Source organism: Labeo rohita, chromosome 3, assembly GCF_022985175.1.
Source record: "Labeo rohita strain BAU-BD-2019 chromosome 3, IGBB_LRoh.1.0, whole genome shotgun sequence".
Classification (NCBI taxonomy): domain Eukaryota; kingdom Metazoa; phylum Chordata; class Actinopteri; order Cypriniformes; family Cyprinidae; genus Labeo; species Labeo rohita.
Window position 1 is genome coordinate 23,315,062 of NC_066871.1, and position 24,261 is coordinate 23,339,322.

General features: G+C 35.9%; 1 protein-coding gene across 1 annotated transcript; it reads left to right on the forward strand.

The window, feature by feature from the left end:
* Positions 1–1,797: 1,797 nt before the first annotated feature.
* Positions 1,798–23,823, forward strand: rab40c (RAB40c, member RAS oncogene family). Its single transcript, XM_051105872.1, has 6 exons — positions 1,798–3,031; positions 11,868–11,928; positions 15,886–15,946; positions 16,234–16,311; positions 19,584–19,806; positions 22,234–23,823. The coding sequence occupies exons 1-6, from the start codon at positions 2,890–2,892 to the stop codon at positions 22,506–22,508; spliced, it is 840 nt and encodes a 279-aa protein (XP_050961829.1). The 5' UTR covers positions 1,798–2,889; the 3' UTR covers positions 22,509–23,823.
* The last annotated feature ends 438 nt before the right edge of the window (positions 23,824–24,261 follow it).

Here is a 24,261-nt window from a genome sequence, read left to right on the forward strand (position 1 = left end):
TAGGAGGTGGGTTCTGTATGAATGACTGTGCTCAAAACCTAGCATGCTGTCTGCCTAGGCAGGGCATATTCAAACGCATTAAGCGTTTATACAAAATGCACCTAAACATTTTTCTTAATGCTCATTAATTGCTATTTATGTATTTGTTAATTTATTTACTGACTTTATTAGATAATATTAGAGGGTTGTGGGTATTTATTCATTTATTTTGTCAATTATTTAAATCATACACAATAAAATGTGTGTGTGTGTGTGTGTATATATATATATATATATATATATATTAATACTTTATATTAAATAATTAACAATTATTCTATTTTTTTATTATTTAAATATTATCTTTTACTTTGTTAGATAATATTAGATAATTTCCCCCAAACAATTTGTCCTCATAAGGGTTGTGGGTTTTTATTTATTTATTTATTTATTTTCTAACTTTTAATAAAAAATAATATTAGATAATTTCCGGAAAATTATTTGTCCTTATAAAGGTTATTTATTTATTTCAAAATGTATTCATAATACATATTTATTATTTATTTAAGTATTATCTAACTTTATTAGATAATATTAGATAATTTCCTTGAAATAATTTGTCCACATAAGGGTTGTGGGTATTTATTTATTTGTTTATTTATATATTTATTTTCAAACTTTTTTTTCTTTTCTTTTTTTTTTTAAATAATTTCCCCCCAAACAATTCATCCTTATAAGGGTTGTGTATTTATTTATTTATTATGTCAAAATATATTTATAATACATATTTACTTATTTATTTATTTTTATTTATTATTTATGTTAATATTATCAAAATATTTTAATTATACTTTACATTAAATTATTAACATTGTCTATCTATCTATCTGTCTATCTATCTATCTATCTATCTATCTATCTATCTATCTGTTTATAATAAATATTATAAGTATTATCTAACTTTATTTATTTAAATAATTCAAAATCTATTTATAATACATATTTATTAATTTGTTTATTTTTATTTATTATTTGTTAATTTTGTCAAAATATTTTAATTATATTTACATTTTATTAACATTTATCTATCTTTTTATTTATTATTTGCTTATAATAAATTTTGTATTATAAAATTTATTTATTTAATTAATTATCTATTTATAATACATATTTATTTATTTATATTTATTTATTATTTGTTAATTTTGTCAAAATATTTTAATTATACTTTATATTAAATTATTAACATTCTCTCTCTCTCTCTCTCTCTCTCTCTCTCTCTATCTGTCATATTTATTATTTATTTAAGTATTATCTAACTTTATGAAATAATCTTAAATAATTTCCCCTATTTATATTAATTTATATCACAATATATTAATTATACTTATATAATACTTTATTCATTAGTTTGTATAACTTTTTATATAAGTATATATAATCTATCTATCTGTGAATCTATCTATCATTTATTTATTTCTATTAATTTATATCTCAAAATTTCAATGATACTTATATACTTTATTTTTTTTATTAAGTGTATTATTTTATATAAATATTTTAATGATTTTTTAAAAAATAATTTTATATCAAAATATTTTAATCATGCTTTATATTAAGTACTTTGCTAGCATCGTCACCTTATTTTATTTATTCATTTATTTGTTTGTTTTTGTCCCTGTTTGTGCTTTTGTTGAGTGTATGGATGTTGATATATGTAAAAAATAACTACATTACAGACGCAGCCTGAGTGAGTGTGTGAGTGTGTGTTTGTGTGAGTGAGTGAGTGAGTGAGTGAGTGAGTGTGTAGGGGGAGGTACAGTCAGTCAGAGTGCAGCAGTACGCAGAGGTGAAAGCTCAGCGTGACAGTGTGTGTGATATCTCCTGTGTGAGAGAACATGGGACATATTTGGATACCCGAGAGCATTTACAGCACAAGCAATAACATCCAGCGACTCGGATTATCGTTTAATCCCGCACCTTCCGCGCCTCGCCCCACAACCGCCTGATAACGCGCACAGATCCCGAGACGAGCAGCGAGAACTTACACGAATCTTTGTTATTCAGAAGAAAACAGAAAAAGGAGCCATGATTTCTCACAGACGCGCTAGCATCGGCTGCTCAAGCTAACTGAAGCGCCACTCTGGATATTCTTCTTCCGTTTGTCAGACTAACGTTTCTTTCTCACATTTCAACAGTAATATATATTGTAAGTGTGAGGAGTTAATGCTAGACGAGGGAATTATGGTGTAAAATCAGTGTTTATGCGCTTGTTGTTGACTCGCTAGGCTCATAGCTATTAGCGTTAGCCGTTGCTGTGTTACTCCATCTGAAGAACAACGACTTGTCTTTAATAAGTTTTAATTTGTTTTACGATAACAAATATACATTCTTATTAATAATATTATCACAACCGTGCAGGTGGTTACTGGATAAAATTGTAATGAGATTATTTCTTTGTGTTGACAGCTTGGCAGGCGCATGCTAACAATGCACTAGCTCGATAGCTCAAATGCTTTTCAGTTATAGCAATAACTTGCCCTTATGGAATATGTTTTGGTAAATGTTTTTCAGAATGTTTTTCCATTTTGTGTCATTAACGATGAAATGAGCTTGTGTTAAGAAATGTGAACAACCTAGCTGTTCGGTTGAAGCATTTGTACATTTTAAGACTGGAAGAGTGATTACGACTGGACGTTTTAAAGACTGTACACTTCTGGATCTGGACTGAAAGGGTGGGGAATGGTTTGATTTGGTCTGTCTGCGGATTTGGCTTTACACCCTTTCAAAGATAGACCTGACACAAGAGACTCAAAGACCCCCAGGGTCCATTAGGGTCCGTCTTTGGCATCAGAGAGGGACACAAACAGCTGTCTCCTATTCTTTCCTCTGGCTCTGATGTGAGCAATCATGGGCACCCAGGGCAGCCCTGTGAAGAGCTATGACTACCTGCTCAAGTTCCTTCTGGTGGGCGACAGCGATGTGGGGAAAGGAGAGATCCTGGACAGCCTTCAAGACGGATCTGCTGAGTCTCCATATGCCTACAGCAGCGGTGAGTTACTCAACACTTCCCACACATCTTCACGCAGGACGCGAGTAACACATCCTTCAGCCAGAGTAATCTCACATTATATGAGCCATTCATATAATTGTGTTTTTAACAGATTTACCGACTAAAATGGTCAATGTTATTCTATTGGTCAATGTTATTCTTTTGATTATGGTGAGTCATTCTGTGGGTGCCTGTCAGTGACTTACATGAGGTGGAACCACAGCTAATAATAGTTTATTATTCTGTTTATCTCCAGCAGGATTGTGTAATGTTCACTTTTGCCCATTCAGTTTGTTAGATCGTTTTCTGCTCAGTGGTTGCCAGATACACTTCATGTTTGTTAGAAGAGATCCAGTAATTAATTTGAACAATATTTTTTAGTTTAATTGGTTTTTGGTCCACAAATAAATGCCATTGTGAACTTCTTAATTATCAGCCATTCATTTTCAAGCAATGATGCCTGCTTATTTTGACCATGTAAATGGCAAATCAAATAATATAACAAATAAATACTGTATTAATAGTATTTAAATAGGGCTGTCATGATTCCTCGATTAAATTCAAATACTCAATTTTAAAAAAGTCGAGTAACCGGCAAAATAGACAATCTATGAAGCTGCATGATTTATTAAACCCATTTAAAAAGCCTAATAAAACATAATGCTATTGTGAATTCACAAACCAATTCAGGTTTAATATACTGTATGCGCTTTAATTATTTACATGTGTGTAGGTTACATACGTGAGTCTCAGAGCGACTACGTTTGCGGTAAATGCTGCTCCACACAAACAATTATCATTTACATGTGTGAAGCGTCTCAAACTCCATCACTGCATATTATCGTGGGTTTGGGTTTATTGTAATGTTCATCTGGGAATGCAACGTGCACCATTTCATCAGATTTGTAAGGTAATCATCGTACAATCCTACACAAACAATACATTATCTTTCTCAATATACTAACTGTTCATCTTGATTTCAAAATTATGGCTTCAAAATGATTAGTTGTGGTTAATCGATTCAATTAAAAGTTTATGTTTATGTACTATAGACCTTTTCCCTGAGTAAACGATGAGCGCCGCCACTACGAATTCTAACTTCCGATTGGATGCTCTTCTGTTCAAATAGCGTCCATCTGTTTCTAACGTAAGCAGCTCCGTGTCATCTACACACTCATTAAACATTGAGGAGTGAGGCACTGACAAATGACGGTCATTGCGACAATGCAAAGTGATGGCGCTATGGAGCCATGTGCTTTTTAAAAACATTTTAGTAGGTTTAACATTAGATTGTCAGATTGGAATATACGCTAATTTGTCTAGAAACACTGGAGACCGGAAATGCAAAGCATTCTTCAAGTTAAAACTCAGACGTGACTTCTGCATTCAGGAAAAATGTCTGTATGTGTATGTACTGTGCATATTTATGTACATAAATACACATACACGTATATATTTAGGAAAAATATGTTTAAGATTTATATGTTAAGTATTTATATTTATATATACAACAAATTATATACAAGTGTTTACATACAATACATACAAATATTTTTTAGAATATATACATATATATGTGTGTGTATTTATGTATACATAATAAATATACACAGTACACACACATGTAGTATAAAAACAAATTTTTATTTTAAATTGATTAATCACAACTAATTTTTTTTTGCAGCCCTATTCAAATAAAGCAATAAGCCCCAAGAAGCAGTGGTTTAAAGTGAATTTATAACAGCTAAGGGGCGTTGTTAGGCACAATGCAAAGCGAACCCCCTTAGCTGTTATAAATTCACTGTAAACCACCGCTTTACGGGGCTTACTGTTTTTATAAAATGATTATTCTGATTATTCCAAGTAGTATGGTTTCACAAAATAAAACAGCAAATAAAGTGTAATGATATTAATAAAAACATTCTTCTGCCAAAATGTAGTTCCTCAGAAACAACATAGTTGCAACATAGTGGTTGCCGAGCAACACACAAGTAAACATAAGTTTATGTTTGTAGAGTTAGACAGCTTAGAACACAGCTCAACCAATCAAAATCAAGGACCGGAACTATCTGGTTTAAAAATTTAAACCCTTGCTCTTAGTTTACATGTTTTGATGTCCGCATATTTAACAAATTACAGTGGCTGTAGCCACACGGTCATAAGCATATGACCAAATATGAAGGATTAAGTGGACATTTGACTTAAATGTTATTTAGTCAGTATTAAACAAGGATTAGATCGCACAGTAAAGTGTAAAAACAATCGTGCAGGCATTTGTTATAACACATAAGGTACTCTATTGTTTATAATACATTATCCCCCGATTTCACAGACAAAGCTTAAGGCTGGTCCCAGACTAAAATGCATGTTTGGGTTGAAAAATCTGAAAATACTGAAAATATCTTGTTCTGACATATTTTAAAATATGTCAGTCCCATTGTTCTGTCTCAAGATGCACACCTGTAATGGTTTCTTCCAAGGCATTTTTATAAAAGCTGCTTCAATATCTTAATTTAACTAAAGCCTAGTCCTGGCTCAGGCTAAGCACCGTTTGTGAAACCGGGCCTATATATTTTAAGTTTTGTTCAATAAAACCATATGATTACTTGCTTTTGATACGTTATTTGAACTAATTATTATTGCGTCATTGCTGTTATATGTACTGTATTTTAAGTACTTTTAAAGGCTATTGTTGACTTAGGTCTATTTATAGTACTAGAAGAAAATTAATTGTAATTATCCAGTTACTCGATTAAACGTCAGAATAATCGACTGATGACTCAATTACCAAAATAATCGTTAGTGATAGCCCTATAATTAAATAATTAATACGCATATAATTGTTGTAGTATAACAATCAGTGATATGTTACGTCAAAAGCCGGAGTAAAACAATTGTAAAAATCAGTTCCACTTTTTTCGTAATGAACACTTAATAATTGGATTATATTATGACTGATTTTGCCTTTTTTTTTGCTTTAGGTACATTTTTAACTCAAAAAAGTGTGAAATTAATATTGATCCAACCTATTATCTGTCTATCTGTAGTTATAAGACACTATCAAAAATAATATGTATTAGTATTGGTGATAAAATCAATATTGATTGACTTTGGAGATGCTTTCGGTGACTGTTCCAGTACAGACATCTCTCTCAGGATACAAAACACACACAAGTAAATATAACATAGAAGTGTGAAGTGTGTTTGTTCCTCTGTTTTCATTGAACAGGTCGGTACAGCACACCGCCAAGACCGGTTAAGCAGAAGCTCTTTTGATTTATTTCACAGCTTTCCATTTGCTGTAATGAGATCACCCACGCTCTGTCATTATAGACTGAAGCCAGTGAGGTGATAGACCAATTATAGACCAATATGCCTTTCATATCCAAATGAGCCTCATGTGCGCAGACGAATTGGAGCTGGTTTGCTCTTGTTCTGTCCCTTTTCATACATATGGGCTGCTGTTTGTCTTGTTGGTTGAAGCTATTAGAGGACAGTGTGTGTTTTATGGGTGTGAGAGATCTCACAATGATGGTTCTTCTTTGAGATCTCCTAGGGGAGCTTGCTGGTCCAGCTTCAAACGAGTTGTCTTGTACAATCACTCAAAATCTACACAGATGGCTCCACGAGCTGTCCGTGGATTCGCCGATGGTGAATTACGCTGCAGGCATATATATTTCCCTGAGGGAGATGCCATCCTGACGTGCTCAGATGGTTTTTTTAATGAATTATACATAGGGTTTGTAGAGGAATTGTCAGTGTGCAGAGTGGAATATTAAACTTTTATGGACAGAAACGCTCCCTTTTTTGGTTTAAACTTCATCTTATTATACAAAACAGCTTTTTCTTTAGGAGGACATGTGGTTGGTAAGGATCTAGACTGGCAACCCCAAAGGTCATGGGTTCAAACGATGCCCTTGAGCAAAGCATTTAGCCCCAGTTTGCCTCAAGGGGACTGTCCATAAAATAAGTGTCTTGTAACTTGCTTCAGATTAATGCATTAGATAGATTACAGATTTCATTTTGTTTATCAAGAAGCCTTGATAAACTGCCTTATGCTGTTAAATGGTTTTAGATTGTTGATTCTGTATTCATTTAAATTGGGTCTTTGGTGTTTACTCTGATTGATTTGCCTTTGTGCTGGCTTTGAGTGGACATCTGTAAATATTTAGAGTCTAAAGTTGCAGATGCACACATCTTGGATGGCTGCTAGTGATCGACAGACAGATTTGGCACATATTTCATGTAACTAAACCAGAGAGTGTTTTCCTTTTAGACCGTGCTTTTCCTTTCCTTCCTTATCTAATCTGTTCTGACTGTGTCATGGACAGCGAGGAAACAGCCATGCTAAATCCAAGTAAAAAAAATGTAAACTGCAACAAACAGTAAAACTGTGTACTGTTAGGATAGCATAATAAATGGGTGTGTTGACCTTTAAAAAGGAGGAGATGTAAATGCTTTCCCATATCCTCTTTGCTTTGTTTGGTTAATTATTGAAGACAGCACTATGAAACCATTTAAAGTCATCAAAGAGACAATTATAAACCAGAATTTACATCTTATGTCATGTTAATCATTTAGTATATTTTTGGACATTTGCAGTTCATAATCATTTTTGGTTGCCATTTGGTGTCCAGTATTAAAGAGTAAGTTCCTGATTATTTATTCACCCCCATGTCATCCAAGATCATGTCTTTCTTTCTTCAGTCGAAAAGAAATTGAGCCTTTTGAGGAAAACGTGGAGGAATTTTCTTCATATAGTGGTCTTCACTGGTGGCCAGTGGGTTGAAGGTCCAAACTGCAGTTTCAACGTAGATTCAAAGGGCTCTACACGATCCCAGCCAAGGAATAAGGGTCTTATCTAGTGAAACGATCAATCATTTGCTTAACGTTTTTTTTTTTAACCACAAATGCTCTTTTTGCACTAGTGCGTCTACTCGTAATCACATTGGAAAAGTTGTGCGCTGTTGGTTCTTCATCTGTGTACTCTCATTTTTTTTCCCTCCAACTTCAAAATCATCTGACATAATTGGTTTACTTTTTTTTTTTGTAAAAGGCGTTTGACTTTCTTTGCACGTTCACTTTGTAAACACTGGGTTGGTACTTTCGCCTACGTAATGCTTGAAGTTGAGCTAGTTCAAGATAAGCATTTGTGGTTAAAAATATATACATTTCTATTTTTCTTAGAAAATGGCAGGTTGTTACGCTAGGTTAAACCGTTATTCTTCAGCTGGGATTGTGTAGAGCCCTTTGAAGCTGCATTAAAACTACAATTAGGACTTATAACCCTTTGGCCACCATTGAAGTCCACTATATGGAGAAAAATCTTGGAATGTTTTCCTCAAAACCCTTAATTTCTTTTCAACTGAAGAAAGAAAGACATGAATATCTTGGATGACATGGGGGCGAGTAAATTATCAGAAAATTTTCTTTCTGAAAGTGAACTTCTCATGGTAGTTGACTACAAACAACAAAAAGTGAGGTTGTCTAGTTTATCTCATTATCATTTTTTAAAATCAAATACATAACTTATGTTTTGACGTCTTTAGTGGCGGTGCTTTGTTTAGTATGCTGGTAGCATACGTTAGATGTTTGACAGTTTGTAAGACCCTCTTAGTAATTAGCATTTTTTTTAATGTATCCCATTTAATGCACCACTACAATGTTTTTTTTTTTTTTAAGACTGCATGTTAAGTTAAAAAAAAAAAAGTCCAACATTTAAAAATGCATCTTGAGATTAAAATGTTGTTGTTCTGTTCTTAAATATTTATGAATGCAAGAATCTTGTGTGTGTTATGTCCAGTAATGTTCAAACGTTTGGGGTTAGTAAGATTTTTTTAATGTTTTATTAAGAGGGAGAATAAATTATGACAGAATTTTCTGGTTGAACTATCCCTGTAAAACCAGTGAGTTGACCAGTCTATTTTGCGAATCCATGGCTATAGACTTTTTCCCCGTTACAGTCATAGTTTCCATTAGTACTTTAACCAAACTGAGGCCTAAACTTGGCCATGCAGCTAAACCTCTGAATGTTATTTTGAGCAAAACCTTCAAGCACTCAAAAAGAGTTCATTATGACACTGCTCTCATTGTGTTTCGTTTTTAGTGGAAAGCGGGTATCCACAGTACTCCTTCTGATGAACGATAAAGTGGTGGTGATCAGATATGGAAGCCAAAGTCATGTTGTGTGCTGTTTAAACACACACAAGCTCCTGTTGAAATGCAGGGTCTCAGTGAAACCAGCTTTTCTACCTTTCTCAGCCTCAGGCTTGTTTGTTTCATTGCGCTCATGTGCTTTGAAATCACTCTCAAATTCAGACGCGCCCTGTTCTAGCTCCTCAACGTAGATGGCCACAGCAATTCACAGCATCTAAATATGTTATGAATAAACCCGACAATGAGACGCAAAAGCATCATGCTCCAGCTATGAAAAAAATCCAACATCGCTACATTCTCAAGCATTTGTTTTCTCTGTCTATTAATAATAGGCTGTTTAAATCAAATTAAACATGCCTGGACATGTCACTGTCCACTTGATCCCTCTCAGGTGTCCCACTGGATCTTTCACTTCCAGGCTTTCCTCAAAACTAGCTGCTTCAGCCTGTCTTTGCTCAGCGTGGCTGGGAAGTCTTGGCCTGCGGCCTGAGCTGGAACCTGAGATGATAATTACACCGTACTGCCCTTGTCAGGCAGCGTAGCCGAGCCATCTGCCCATACAATTACCCAGAACGAAGGAGGAGGGATGCTAGAGGAAGGAAGTGCGATGCACCTTTGGCTTGATGTGCTGTCCTGGTTAAGAGCAAAGCTTTTGCAGGATGGAGAGCAGCAGGAAATCAGCCCCAGTGGTTCTTTTAAGTGCGAGCCATTTTCCCTTGTTACGTTCTCTTGTAGATGTTTAATAATGGAGGACTGAAGAAGTCTATGGGCTCAGAAGCAGCAGACATTCGCCTGTCAGGAGATCTTAAGCTGCCTGTCTAGCTGAGCGTGAGAGGAGACGCTCCTTCAAACATGTTCTGTTTCGGTCATCAAAGCTTTACCTTTGCTTTATTTAAAAGCTCTGCTGTAGGGACGATTAATCGAATTAGTAAAAAACTGAACACCACATCTTGACCTGCTATTGCCAAAATAAAAACATAAAGATGTTAAGACAACCATAATTTTTCCTATTGTAATTTTACAGTTGTACTGTAAGAGAAAAATGTGACCCTGGACCACAAAACCAGTCATAAGTCACATGGGTATATTTGTAGCAATAGCCAACAATACACTGTACAGGTCAAAATGATCTATTTTTCTTTTATGCCAAAAATCAGAAGAAGATATTTTGTAAATTTCCTACCATAAATATATCAACTTGATTAGTAATATGCTTTGCTAAGATCTTCATTTGGACAACTTCAAAGGCAATTTTCTCAGTATGTAGATTTTTTTTCTTTTTTGCACCATCAGATTCTAGGTTTTCAAATAGTTGTATCTTGTCCAATTATTGTCCTTATTTATTCAGGTTTCATATGATGTGTAAATCTCAATTTTAAAAAATTATTACTGTTTTTTGTGGTCCAGGGTCACAAATATCATTATTATTATTATTTTTATAGCATATAGTTTATAGTAAATTTAGTAGTATTTTTAATTTATTTAGTTATATTTTACATTTTTATTTTTATTAGTTTATTTTTATACTGTAATGCTACACAGTTAATTGAAATAAGACATAATATTTATTGTTTTTTTTGGAAAAGTAATAGTCATTTAGTAATGATAACAAAATGTTATTTTATAGTTATTTTTTAGTAAACAGAATAGTATTTTATTAGTTAAAATAAGACATTGTTTTATGTTTTTTTCTTAAATACTTAATTTTATTATTTTACAGTAAAAATGACAATAGTACAATAGTAATACTTTTTAAATTTAATTTAGTAATGCTATTATAACCACATGTTAGTTTTTAATAGCTATTTTTATGAGAAATATTGCAGATATTGTTCTTCCCTATTTGATGCAGTCCTACTCTGCTGTGTCCCCTCTTTTATGTCTTTTCAGGAAGTAAACAGCAGTTATCAAAGTGGAATAGGCTACAGAAGGGTGCGACTTTGTTTTTGCCTCTAATCAGAGAGGAACAAAGTTGATTTCCTTTTTAGAACTGATGAACCAGAGGAAGCAGTGGCCAAAACCACTCTCATTATGATGAGTAAACTCTCCCCATCTACTCGATGTTGGGGACAAGTCTATGTCCGTGTTGTCAGCACTATAGATAATCAGTTTTTTCAAGTGTGCAAAAAGATGATCCACTGAGACAAGCGCTGCAAACACTGGCCTGTATGAAAAGAGACGCAGCGAGCCTTTGTTAGAAACAGAGCTGTCTATTAAAATGCAAAACGGTTTTGAATGCTGACCTGCTGTGAAGCGCTCGAAAATGCAGATATTGCCATTCAGTCGATGGAGCCCGTACTGTTCATTTTTTCATTTTATGAATGATAAATGTAGATAAGCAGTCAAAGTAATCGCCTTATGGGAAGCGTCCTGGTCACATTTCAGCTATGATAGCATTAAGTAACAGCAGATTGGCTGCAGCTGTCAAGCTTTCCACTCAATGTGCACAGTCACTATCAAGATGGTCATTTCAGCTCTAGTGCCTTCTAATGAAAGGAAGAATTGGCTGAGAATTAAATTAGGTAGTCCACCAAATGCAATCATGCTGACGGCCGAAGCTTTTCGAGTTCCAGATCCTGTCTCGAGTGTTTTCTTTTCAGTAGACAACCTTGTGTGATATCTGATGGCAGACAGACAAGTACGTGTCTTATCTAAGTGTTCTCTGTCTCTCCTTCTGCAGGAATCGACTATAAGACCACCACCATCCTGTTGGACGGGCGGAGAGTGAAACTAGAGCTTTGGTAAGTGGATCACAACTCCTGTCTTGTTGTTTCCCTCAAAACAGAACCATGCATCACCTGCTAAAAGCAAATGTAGTCTTAAAGGCACTGTTTGTTATTTTTTAACTGCACTAAAGCGTAAAAACACCATAGTACATTTGCAGATATTTAGGAAACATGCTAAGTTCACAGACTTGTTTCTCCGAAAAACAACGCTTCAGCCAGTTATTCTACTTAGAAAATGTGTATTCCATGTAGGAATATCTTTTTTTTTTTTTTTTTTTTTTTTTTTGGTCTGTGTGATTCACCCACTGTTGGTTTACCCAATAATATTTTGACAGTCTGGGTTGCCAGTTGGCGGAAAACAAAGCGTAGTGCAGCCACTGAAGCTAGCAAATGAACTAGGTCAAAGATCACACATTCTACCTGATCTAAAAAACTCCAGCATCCAACTAAAAAGCTCTATGACTAACAGGCATATTAAAATGCGGATAAATCAACTTGTCAGCTTACAGTGTAAGACTTGTTGTCCTACATTGTCAGTTGTACTCGTTAATGCTCGTCGTGTGTTCGCCGTGTGTTCTCAACCTGACAACCCATATGTGCGTTGAGTGAGATGGAGGAGGTGGGAGAAACAATATATTGAGTTGTTGGTCTGCAGACTGCACCCATTTCATCTTCTTGCTGTCAATATTACAAATTTTGCCTGTAAATTGTATTATAATAAGGCTTCATTCCACAGACAGCAGGCTTTCCTTCTCACTGCAATGAAATAAACAGGGAGACAGATGGAAACTTGATTTGCAAAATAATAAATCCATGCCCATGTTTATCAACCTTATAGATATGAGTTGTCATATCTTAAGACATTATTTGTAAAAGCTTAAATAAATTTAAGATTTAGTTTCACATTTTTTCTAAATATAAATCATCTTAATAAATAATGTTTCTGCTCTAGATTGTTGTTGTAATATAATTTACAGAGTGGCTGTTGTAACGTTTCATGACAGATTTATACAAAACAGACATTAAATAATTAAGACATCACTAGCTATGTTTCCATCACCCTGTTTTTAGGTGCATTTTGAAGTATTGCATGAAAATCACTTAATTCGCAGAAACATTTTTACACTTGCTGAATGCTGAATGAATTCTTCCATGCACATCAAGTCATGTGAATTTGCTTTATGGGACGGCATAACCTGACCGATCATGCTGTACAGCATCTGAAATGTTATGGTCATTCTGAAATGCCCGAGCAGTCTGTCATCAAAATATTTATGTGTAATTGACTCCCAGAAATCTTACATGACTGCGTTCCCAAACAGCAGGCATGCACCTCCGAAAGCAGTGGTCACATTTATTGTGTTTCATCTGCCCTGTGAGGTGCAAGTAATTATTATAAATAAAAATCATTAGATTCTGTGGCTTCGCCTACTTTTCTTAGTGAAATTTATTGCCAGGTTATCAAGAAGTGACGATTATGTTCTCTGACTCATTGAATGGAAATGGTGCTTATTCACAAATGTTTTATGTGATATTCTAGTTTTGGGCATAAATTAAATTCACAACTTTGGAACAGGTTCTAACAGGTTAAGCAAAATATAATGAATATAGAATGAATATTTAACAAAATATTTAATTTCTCTCAGAAATTTCTCTTAAAAACTATTGTATTGACTCTTTTCTGTGGTTGAAACACTGATTGAGTAATTACATGGGACATGATGTATTTTAATAAGTTGTATTGTTTATTTCAACATGTATTTTGTACTATAAGTAGTAGTAAAGAGAAAGGGCTGATCGCATTCACTCATGCTCTGTGCTGCCTTTTAAACTGAATTTCCCGATAAAATGGACCGAATTTGAAAGAAGAAACTTTGTTTCTTTCAGAAGAATATCTAAAATGTGCAAATGTGTACCATTACACCCCTATGTCTCATAAATGATCAAAAAATCGTAACTGAAATCATTAACTGAAGAAGGCTATGAAATCTTGAGTCCACTCTCTGTTATACATCCATAAAAGCATTTAGCCACTTCCCCAGAGAGAAAGAAAAGTTTCCCAATCAGGAAGGCATTGGCATATAAGACAGCAGAATTACACATTATGAAGACAAACAACAAGCTCATTAGCGTTAACACACAGTGTGGTAAGTGCCTCAGGAGCAATTCTCAAAACCCTTAAGGAAATTCCCATGGTCTGCTGTAATGTGCTGGGCTATATAATGTAATGCTTTATAGTAATTGGGATTCTTACTGCATAAAAGGACTGTATAGAGTCTCTCCACAGGGCTTTAATCTATCTTCGCTAATGCATGTTTCAGAGATCACAGGTATGTCTGATGAGCTCTCTGTTGTGACTGTGAAAGTGCAGCACTAAACAGGAGTGGGTTCAGTCGCACAGCTTCAAAAACGACTTTTTTAATGCAAATTTATTTAACACTTTCCATTCCACTGCATGCAAGCTTAACTTTTTGAGAAACTTCTCACAGATAGAGAGTGTAGGCAGCTGGAAAGGTTATTTGGGTGCGGACCTGCCACAGTGGAAAACTCGTTTTTCTAGCCTGTGACGCCAACACAAGTGCCTGAGTCATCTTGTATTTGGATTAACTCTAAACTCAGCACAGCGTCCAAAAGAGTGTGGATTTCAAACACATAGCTTTGTTCCAAAATATAGTCAGCCGCCTATCTATTTACTGCCTACATAGGCAGCTGCCTTTTAAGGGAACATCGTAACTGAAATAGAACCACTTAAGGGACCGATTTGGAATGCTTTTCATAGGCAGTAACTCTCAGTGCTACACATACACTACCAGTCAAAAGTATTTGAACATTAATATTTTTGAAGGCTTTTCTGCTCACCAAACCTGCATTTATTTAATCTAAAGTACAACAATAACAATATTTTTACTATTTAAAAACTGCTTTCTATTTGAATAAATTTCAAAATATAATTTATTCCAGTGAGTCCGAAGCTGAATTTTTTTTTTTATCATCATTACTCTAGTCACATGATCTTTAAGAAATCATTGTAATATTCTGATTTCCTGCTCAAAAACATTTTTATGTTGAAAACAGCTGATTGGAATTTTTCTGGGTTTTTTTGCTGAATAGAATGTTATCTAAAAATAGAAATCTTTTGTCACATTAAGAATGTCTTTATCATCACTTTTGATCAATTTAAAGCATCCTTGCTAAATAAAAACATTTCGAATGGTATAGTGTATACCGTTACAAAAGATTTCAGATAAATGTTGGTCTTTGGATCTTTATATTCATCAAAGAATTGATAATAATAATAAAAAAAAATGTATCTTGAACTGCAAATCAGCATATTAGAATTATTTCTGAAGGATCACGTGACGCTAAAGACAGACAATTTAGAAAAAAAGAAAATGTAGCTATGTAAAAATTACATTTTTAAATATATTCAAATAGAAAGCAGTTATTTTAAATGGTAAAAATATTTCACAGTATTGCTGCTTTTCCTGTACTTTAGATCAAATAGATGCAGGCTTGGTGAGCAGAAGAAACTTAAAACTCTTATTGTTAAAAACTTTTTGACTGGTAGTGTATAGTGCTGAAGCATGGAGCATTAGTTTGATGCTAGCATGTTGGTAAATTAATGTGATACACTTAAAAGCAAAGGTAATGTATATCACGCAAATAATGTATTTTTATGTAAGATTTACCTATATTTTTTACAGAGCTTGTCACAATACATTGTGTTATTGATTTCTTTGCTAAGAAATTAATTGTGGCCAAAAGAAGGCAACTTAAAAGGCAGCATAATTTTGATGCCCACCTTTTGGAACAGCTTTCGTATTATAAATGCACTTTATGTCTAAAAATACTGTCTGTGAAGGAAGCTCACAGTGTTTTGAAACAGATCTCATGTGTCAAGCTTTACTGATGTAGTATTTACAGGCTGTTTGCTCCATGATTTTGTCCTGACTTGTCTTTGTTTGTTTTCAGGGACACTTCGGGACAAGGCAGGTTCTGCACCATTTTCAGGTCGTACTCCAGGGGAGCGCAGGTAAAAGCACTTCTAGTGTTCGATTTTCACTGTTTGTTCTTGCTTAGAGTGCTTTGCTAAAGTAAAAATGGACATACGTGATGTACAGTTTGCATAACCTACAAAGATGTAGCAATATGTTTATATACAGATGGGTTCAAAAGTCAAGAATAAATGCACCAGTGGGTCTGGAGTGTGTTGAAATGCATTGCAGAGTGGAGTTCATGTCCTCTAAGTGCTGTTATTGTCCCTCTTCACTGCATGAACAGGATACTGGCTAACAATACATGTTTGTTTGTCCTCTACAGGGGATTCTGTTGGTGTACGACATTACCAACCGCTGGTCGTTTGACGGGATAGACCGTTGGATCAGGGAGATTGATGAGGTAAAATTAAGCTGCCGCTTAAGATAACAGGAAGTGAGATCACTAATGTAGACTTTTCCGTAGTACTGTGGGCTATAGGCTTGAGACTGATAGAAGTCTTTGGTTAGTGCATGTACTGTAAGTGTATATTATGCACATGTGTATTCAAAAAAGTTTTATATAAGGTTGTTTAGTTTTATAGCAAGTTGAACCCAGATTCATAACATACAGTGTCACAGTGGCTCTCCTTTCCTCCTGTTCCTGTTGGTGTGTTTGATATCCAGAAAGGATGTCCTCTCTTACTACAGCCCTTTTCCTTTTAGGCTACTCTGTTACGCTCTCTTCCTTCCTTCCTTGTTTGAGAATTGTATGTTCTTGTGTATACTTAAGTGGATACGTGTGGATATCTGTGTGTAGGGACTGTGTGTTTGTTGTATGGCTGAAGATTCCTTCACACAAAGAGCTGCAGAAAGCACAAACCGCACATATGACGGAAAGAAAGAGCATGTTGTATTAGTTGGCAGCAGAGACTTAAACTTGAGGACTTTTGACCTCGTTTGGTAAATATTAGAATAACTTGAGGCTCTGCATTGACTTTGCCGCATTTACTTGAGTCAGACTTAAGCTGATGATTCACAGTGAGTCATTTCATTACAGAATGAGCTTTGACCTTGCTGAGCTTTGGAAGGGTGCACTGTGCAGTGCTTTAATCAGTAAGCTTCAAATTAGTGCAGGGAGGAAACTTTAAAGGTAGTCAGTTGAACAACATTTTGTAATTTTAAGGTTGAGACATTTTAGGTGTGTGTTTGCAAAATATTTACAGTGTTATTCTCTTATGTTCACCAAGACTGCATTTGTTTGATCAGAAATGTAGTAAAACCAGTAATATTTTGGAATATTGCTACATTTTAAAATAGCTGTTTCCTGTTTTAATTTTAACATGTAATTTATTTCTTTGGAAAAGCTACTCCAGTCTCCAGTGTCGCATGATCCTTCTAAAATTATTTTTATTTGCTGCTCAAGAAACATTTCCTATTATTATGTTGAAAACCGTTAAAGAGATAGTTCACCCAAAAATGCAAAGTCAACAAAGTAGACAAAAATTCTACAGTTTCTTCTGTTCCCTGTAAGTCTTTGCCACGTATTCACAAGAGTAAAAATGAGAGAATAAAGTCGTTATTTTTGTTTCCTTTGCGCAGAAAATGTATTGTCGTAGCTTCATAACAATGAACAGTAGCTGTGTTTCCATTTAGGATAGGATGTAGGTGCTTTTACAGGCACTTAAAAAAAAACTGCAATTTTCTCATTTACATCTCGCTTGCGCACTCACTTGATCATTCTTTAATGTGCTATAACCTTCAAGAAAAACCTTATATGTGGCTGCTCTCAAAGTATGAGGGGCTTTCCTTGCATGGCCACCAGAACTAATCACGGCCACTCTAGTCAACAGTGTTGGGCATGTTACTTATTAAAAGTAATTAGTTATAGTTACTAGTTACGTCTCACTAATAGTAACTGAGTTATGTCATTATGAAAGTAACTAATTACTAGATAAAGTAACTATTGTGTTATTATTATTTTTTTTAATTGTTCATATGTTAAAGTCCACTTCCAGAACAAAAATTGACAGATAATGTACTCACCCCCTTGTCATCCAAGATATTCATGTCTTTCTTTCTTTAGCCGTAAAGAAATTGTTTTTTGAGGGGAGGATTTTTCTCTATTTAATGGACTGATATGGTGCCCCGATTTTGAACTTCCAAAGTGCAGTTTTAAATCAGCCCATTATATGGAGAAATATCCTGAAATGTTCCCCTCAAAAAACATAATTTCTTTACGGCTGAAGAAAGAAAGACATGAATATCTTGGATGACAAAGGGGGGTGAGTACATTGTCAGTTTTTGTTCTGGAAGTGGACTTCTCCTTTAAATAACTTGGATAACCCCAATATTAAATCTGGTAAATGAATGAAAATTATATAAAGCTTTATGGCACAGTTTTTAAAACATCTGACACTTAAAATCAGTCATGATAATTTAGCACTAAACTTTAGTAATTAGAACTTTAGTAATTAGAATGCATATTTGTAATGTTGACCGAACTTAGGACTGGTGGTGGTGCTTAAGATATTGTTTGTAATTTGGTTTCTATAAAAAGGGAAAAAAACTAAAACTGATTTGCTGCAAAAAAAAAAAGGGAAGATAATAGGTGAGCGCCAGCCAATGAGATTGCCTTTTGCACATTAGTTCCGCCTGCTACCAGAGAAACCAGCAGTTCTTAAAAAGAAAGCTAAAGAAACTCCAAAGGAACTCAGTTGACCGGAAAATACAGCAAAGAATATTGTTTACGTGTAGCGTTTACATGTAGCGTGACACAAATCAACAGCTAGTCGTGTGCCTTCACACTAGAGTTTACGGTTTGTGAAATACAGGTATGCTGCGCATCCATTCAGATGAATTGAAAAACAAAATTCTAATAATATTTAAAGATTTATAGTAACACCGCATTTTATTGTCAGTAACTGTAATGGTGTTGTAACGGGGCAAATATTACTCGTTACTGAAAAAATAACGCCATTTATTTATAACACCATTATTCCTGTCACTGCTAGTCAATGCTTGTTTATACCAGCCGCTCTGACACATTTCAGAAGCACCCCAGAAGCAGCTCTTTGCTCTGCTTTGCTAAAGATAAACGTCTACATCTTTCAATCAAAAAAATTGGCTGCAATATACATAAACCTACCGACATCGGTCGTCATGACTTATCGCGAGGGGAAAAATTGACGTTTTAGTCGTGTAATATTGATTAATGGAAACGCTGTCATTTCACAATAGTTAGCGACATTTATTAAAAAATCAAAAATGTTTTGTGCAAATCTGTAATGTAAACCCACCTAGTGTTATTAAATTGTTAAGATTTTTAATGGAATTAAAGGAATGAGCATAATTATTAAAAATTCAATATCAACTAATAACTTATATGTCTCTCAGGGTATTATTTGAGATTCAAGATTCAGAGAATAAGATTTGAGACTTGACTTTATGTGAACCCACTTGCGGCTGCTCAGTACAACTCCTAGAGCTGAGTGATTGCTCTTTTCTCTGTGGACTTGAGAAAGGCACAGATACGACAGGCCTCATTGAATAAATAAATGAGACAGGCCAGCTGTGACACTGTTTGTCACAGATTCACTCAGCCTGACAGGTCTGAGCATCTCCCTCGTTCTCATCTCTCCGGTCCTCCCTTCCCCCTTTTGTAACCCACTTTCTTGACTCTTTGTCTTTCCTCAGCATGCACCTGGTGTACCCCGTATTCTTGTGGGTAACCGGCTGCACCTGGCGTTCAAGCGGCAGGTCCCCACCGAACAGGCACGGGCGTACGCAGAAAAGAACGGAATGACGTTTTTCGAAGTGAGTCCCCTCTGCAACTTCAACGTCATCGAGTCGTTTACAGAGCTGTCGCGCATCGTGCTGATGAGGCATGGCATGGAGAAGTTCTGGAGGCCCAACAGAGGTGAGTCCTCCTCAAGCGTGTGTTCATTCATAGATTGGTGATGGACCAATACACCAATGTCTCTTGACTTTGAAAGCAATAAAAAAGTAACACAAAAGGTCCATTCATTCTGCTGTTTTAGACCGTAATCCCACAAATACTGTGGAAATTTTTGGTTTCAACCTTCTGGGTGATGCAGAAAGACTGGCGTGATCAGCATAGCTTTCCATTAGCACAGAAAACCACACTGCATGTCGTCCAGAGCCGCGTAATTAGAGGCAGAAGGCTTTCAGTGAAGCACTTCTTTCTCTGTCTGTTTCCACTATTATGTGGGATTTTCCCTTGAGACCTCACAGTTGCCCAGATGAGCTGTTTAGCAGAAGCAGCGTCCTGCAGTTCTGAGAACGGGAAGCACTTTTAACATGGCTTTCAAAATGGCTGCAATTTACACTCATTATTGCTCTCCTTTTTCCTTTTCATGCAGGAGCAGATTATATTATATTATATTATATTATATTATTTCAAAAGTTTTTATCCAAAGTTTTGGGGTCTGTAATTTTTATTATTTATTTTTAGTTTTTTTGTGTATGTGTATTTTTCAGCAAGCGCTAATTAAATTTAGGGCTGTCCTCGACTAAAGATTTTTCTGGTCGACTAGTAGTCGTTCATTTTAAGCATTAATAATCGCAGATTTAATAATACATCATATAAATGATAAAAATGAGCCTTTAATTGCCTGCATAGCCTAGTAAGCACCTAAACGCACGCATAAAACTTGCCTCGACACATCAGCAGAAGTAATGATTATGAATGTGTCAGGGAGAAACGGCAAGGAGACTGCATTAACATTTGAATAATTTAGAGATAAATTAGTGCTTTCTTTGTTTTTGGGCTTAAGAGATGAAGTCGGTGACACTGACTTGTCATCTTTACAGTAGTGATGCACCTGTTTGCATGTTTCATACAGATTACATAATCTAGGAATATTTGTTTTCTATTTTAATTGGTTCATTTCAAAGTAGACATTTCACTCTCTCTATATTTTTCATATCTATAAGGCAAGTATACACAGAAGTGACACGCTTTACAGATTCAAAAGATGTATTACTTTTATCTGTATGACCAGAAATGACGGAGTATTTTAAGTGAATGCACCGGCGCCTCCATCTGTCATGCAGTGAGCGCACTACTATTCAGCTTCCACACTCCGCACACACTCTTGAATAGCGCACATTTTTCTAGGTTAACGTTAGATTGAGCAGCCATGTAAAGTTGCTACTACATACATAAGCCATATTTAAGGCCGATGAATGATAGGTGGGCATTTGTATGTCCTGCCTGATGTACAGTATTACCACACAGACCATCCGTTAATGATCTGTCCATCACAGATTGTGTGACTTCACCAATTCCTGTGGATTTATTTTATTAGATTTTTTTTCTGCAACTAAACGACTAATAAAATTTTGGTCTTCTCATCGACTAAGGGTTGGTCAACTATTCGGGGGCAGCCCTAATTAAATTGATCAAAAGTTTCAGACATTTATAATGTAATAATTATTTTTATATAATTTATAAAAAAAAATGGTAAGGTTACAAATAAATGTTGTCTTAAGCTTTCTATTCAAAGAATCCTGAAAATTGTTTTCACTGATTTTATAATAATATCAAATGTTTCTTGAGCACTAAATAAGAATATATTATATATATATATTATGTTATATTTTAAAATGTAAATTGTATTAATAACAATATTATTATTCATTTTACTGTACTTTTGATCAAACAAATGTGTTTTTAGAGATTTCTTTTAAAAACATTAAATCTTACTGACTCCACACAATTTAAATTATATTATATTTTATTATATTATATTATAGATTCACACCAGTAATGTTTTTTTTCTAAGGCATGTTTATAAAAATTACTTAAATGTCCTAATTGAACCACGGCCTAAATCCTGGCTTAGTCCAAGCTCTGTCTGTGAAACCAGGCCTATATTGTATTATATTGGGAGGTTGTCAATCCACGTATAAGAAACCTTGCTAGCAGCACTGTGTTGTTGTTTTTTTGCTAAACGTACCAAATGTCCTTCCCAGAGGTTTTTCCACATGTATCACATTCTAACGCAGTTAACTAATATTCCCATGTCAGGCTTCCCATGTGATTCTCATTTGCATTCGACTCCAACTGAAAAGAAATGCAGGCAGTGTGTTAACATCTGCTGAGGGAATGTTGAATAATTTACAACATTCTCATTACTTTTGTAAAGAGAATAAAAAATGATCTCAGCATGCAGATGCACAGAGGCAGCTACTGTTGAGTCCCTAGAGTGTCACGTTTATTTTTTCGATTTTATGGTTCGATTATGTAACCGTTCAGATTCCTTCTGATCACCTTTATCTTGTAACTCAAATATGTGTGTTTGTTCTGTCTTTGTCGTTGCAGTATTCAGTCTGCAGGACTTGTGCTGCCGTGCCATCGTGTCCTGCACGCCTGTGCACCTAATCGATAAGCTCCCACTTCCCGTGGCCATCAAGAGCCATCTGAAGTCATTCTCCATGGCGAACGGCATGAACGCCGTCATGATGCACGGACGCTCCTACTCGCTAGCCAACGCTGCCGGAGGCAGCAAAGGCAACAGCCTCAAACGCTCGAAATCCATCCGGCCGCCTCAAAGCCCGCCACAGAACTGCACCAGGAACAACTGTAAGATCTCCTAGCCTCCGGGCACAGGGGGCGGGGCCACCCCCGCCCCAGCTTCCCTTATATAACACTCAGGTGCACACGGACAAACACAAGGAAACCGTCACGGGCTGGGCCGATGACACAACAGAGGTGTGGCACCTCCCGGTGTGGGAGAGCAGGATGTGAACAAACACTTCCTGCCGCTACAGACGGCTACATCTCTCCTCTCACGTTGCTGCAGTACAGTTGATTCCTCACTCACAAACGCTTCATCAGACTCTGGTTTCGTTGCAGTAACAATCAGCAGCATGTTTCCTACTGCGCTAGCGCCCTCTGCTGGAGAATTCGTGCAGCTCAAACCCTGCGTTGGCTGAGAGGCTTGCTTTGAAGTTGTTTTATGGGCTTATATTACGCTTTGGTTGTGTTCTCATTTGCTCATTCTCATTATCCTCTGTGCTCTGCATACGGTGTTCCTCTTTTTTGCTCTTTGCAAAAACTGAAGTACCTCAGTCACATGGTCTTGCATGCTTACCAACGGTGAGAGGGCTGATGCGAAATGACTTGTAGTGCTTACATATGAACTGATGTATTAAAAATGTGATTTGCACTGCAAATTGGTGGTCTTTTGAATTTGCTGGTCGTTTGCACAATGACTTAATCAACAGAGTTGACTGTGGGACCACTAGGTTGAGAGCGGCGGCACAAGCTTCAGTTTCTCCGAAGATCCAGAAAATGTTTGATGAAATGCTCCTTGTTGGGTCAGAACTGTCTTCTCCATAAACACGGATTACAGGAAGTTTCTCCTCAGGGGACAGTATTGGCAAAGGGTTTTTTTTGGTCTTTGTTTACTCTCAGCCTCACTTCCTCTGATTTGCTTTTTCCTGCATGTCCTGTGGGATTATTTGTCATATTTACAATAGTTTAACCTTATACTGTAATTACCACAACTGCCTTGCAGCCTGATTTTTCTCACTCGAACCCTGCATTTCAGTACTTTCACATACTTTCTGTCGCTTTCCCGGCTAAAACGCGCGATGATTTCAAAGTCCATGTGTTCTGCCAGTTTTCAGTGTTGTAGCATGAGTTCAAAAGTCAGGTCTTTGCTCGAAGCCCTTTTAATCTGCACATACAGCATGGTTTCTCTATAGATATATGTCAGAATGAAGGATAATAAAGCCGTTCAAGCTTGCTTTTCAAATATCAAGCACAAATGAATCAGTGCTGCTTCTCAAACCGCGTCAGAAGCGGCAGTGCGTTTCTTCCAGATCTGATGAGCCGTAGTTGTTGAATAATAGATGCTTTTCATTTCATCAAACCTCCCAACAGTCTTTTCCCTCGCTCTCTTTCTTTCCTCTACCCCCTTCATCTCAGGGACGAGCCCCGGCCTCCAGCAGCAGACCTGCCCAATGAAGCCTGTTTGTGAAGCTGAGCGACGGGCTGCCAGCAGGGGGCCTTTAAACTTCCCTAGAGGGCTGTGAGCTCTCTGTTTGACCTATAAGCTATTTGCTACAGGCCTTTTGCAGTCGCTATAGCTGATAGAATGATCCTGGCACATGTTGGTTATGTGTTTAGAGCAGTTGTGCGTGTCTCTTGGGTGACGTAAATACTAAAGGGTCCACAGAAGGTGTTATATACCCCCACCATCACCCTAATCCCAAAAGGTTGTGGTAATAGAAATACTACAAAGAAGTGTTGTTTTATTCCTTTTTGGGCATCCGTAGGTATTAGTTTAAACCTCTCGTCTGAGAGCAATGGTTGTTCTTCTCTGTAAAATGCACATTATATGGT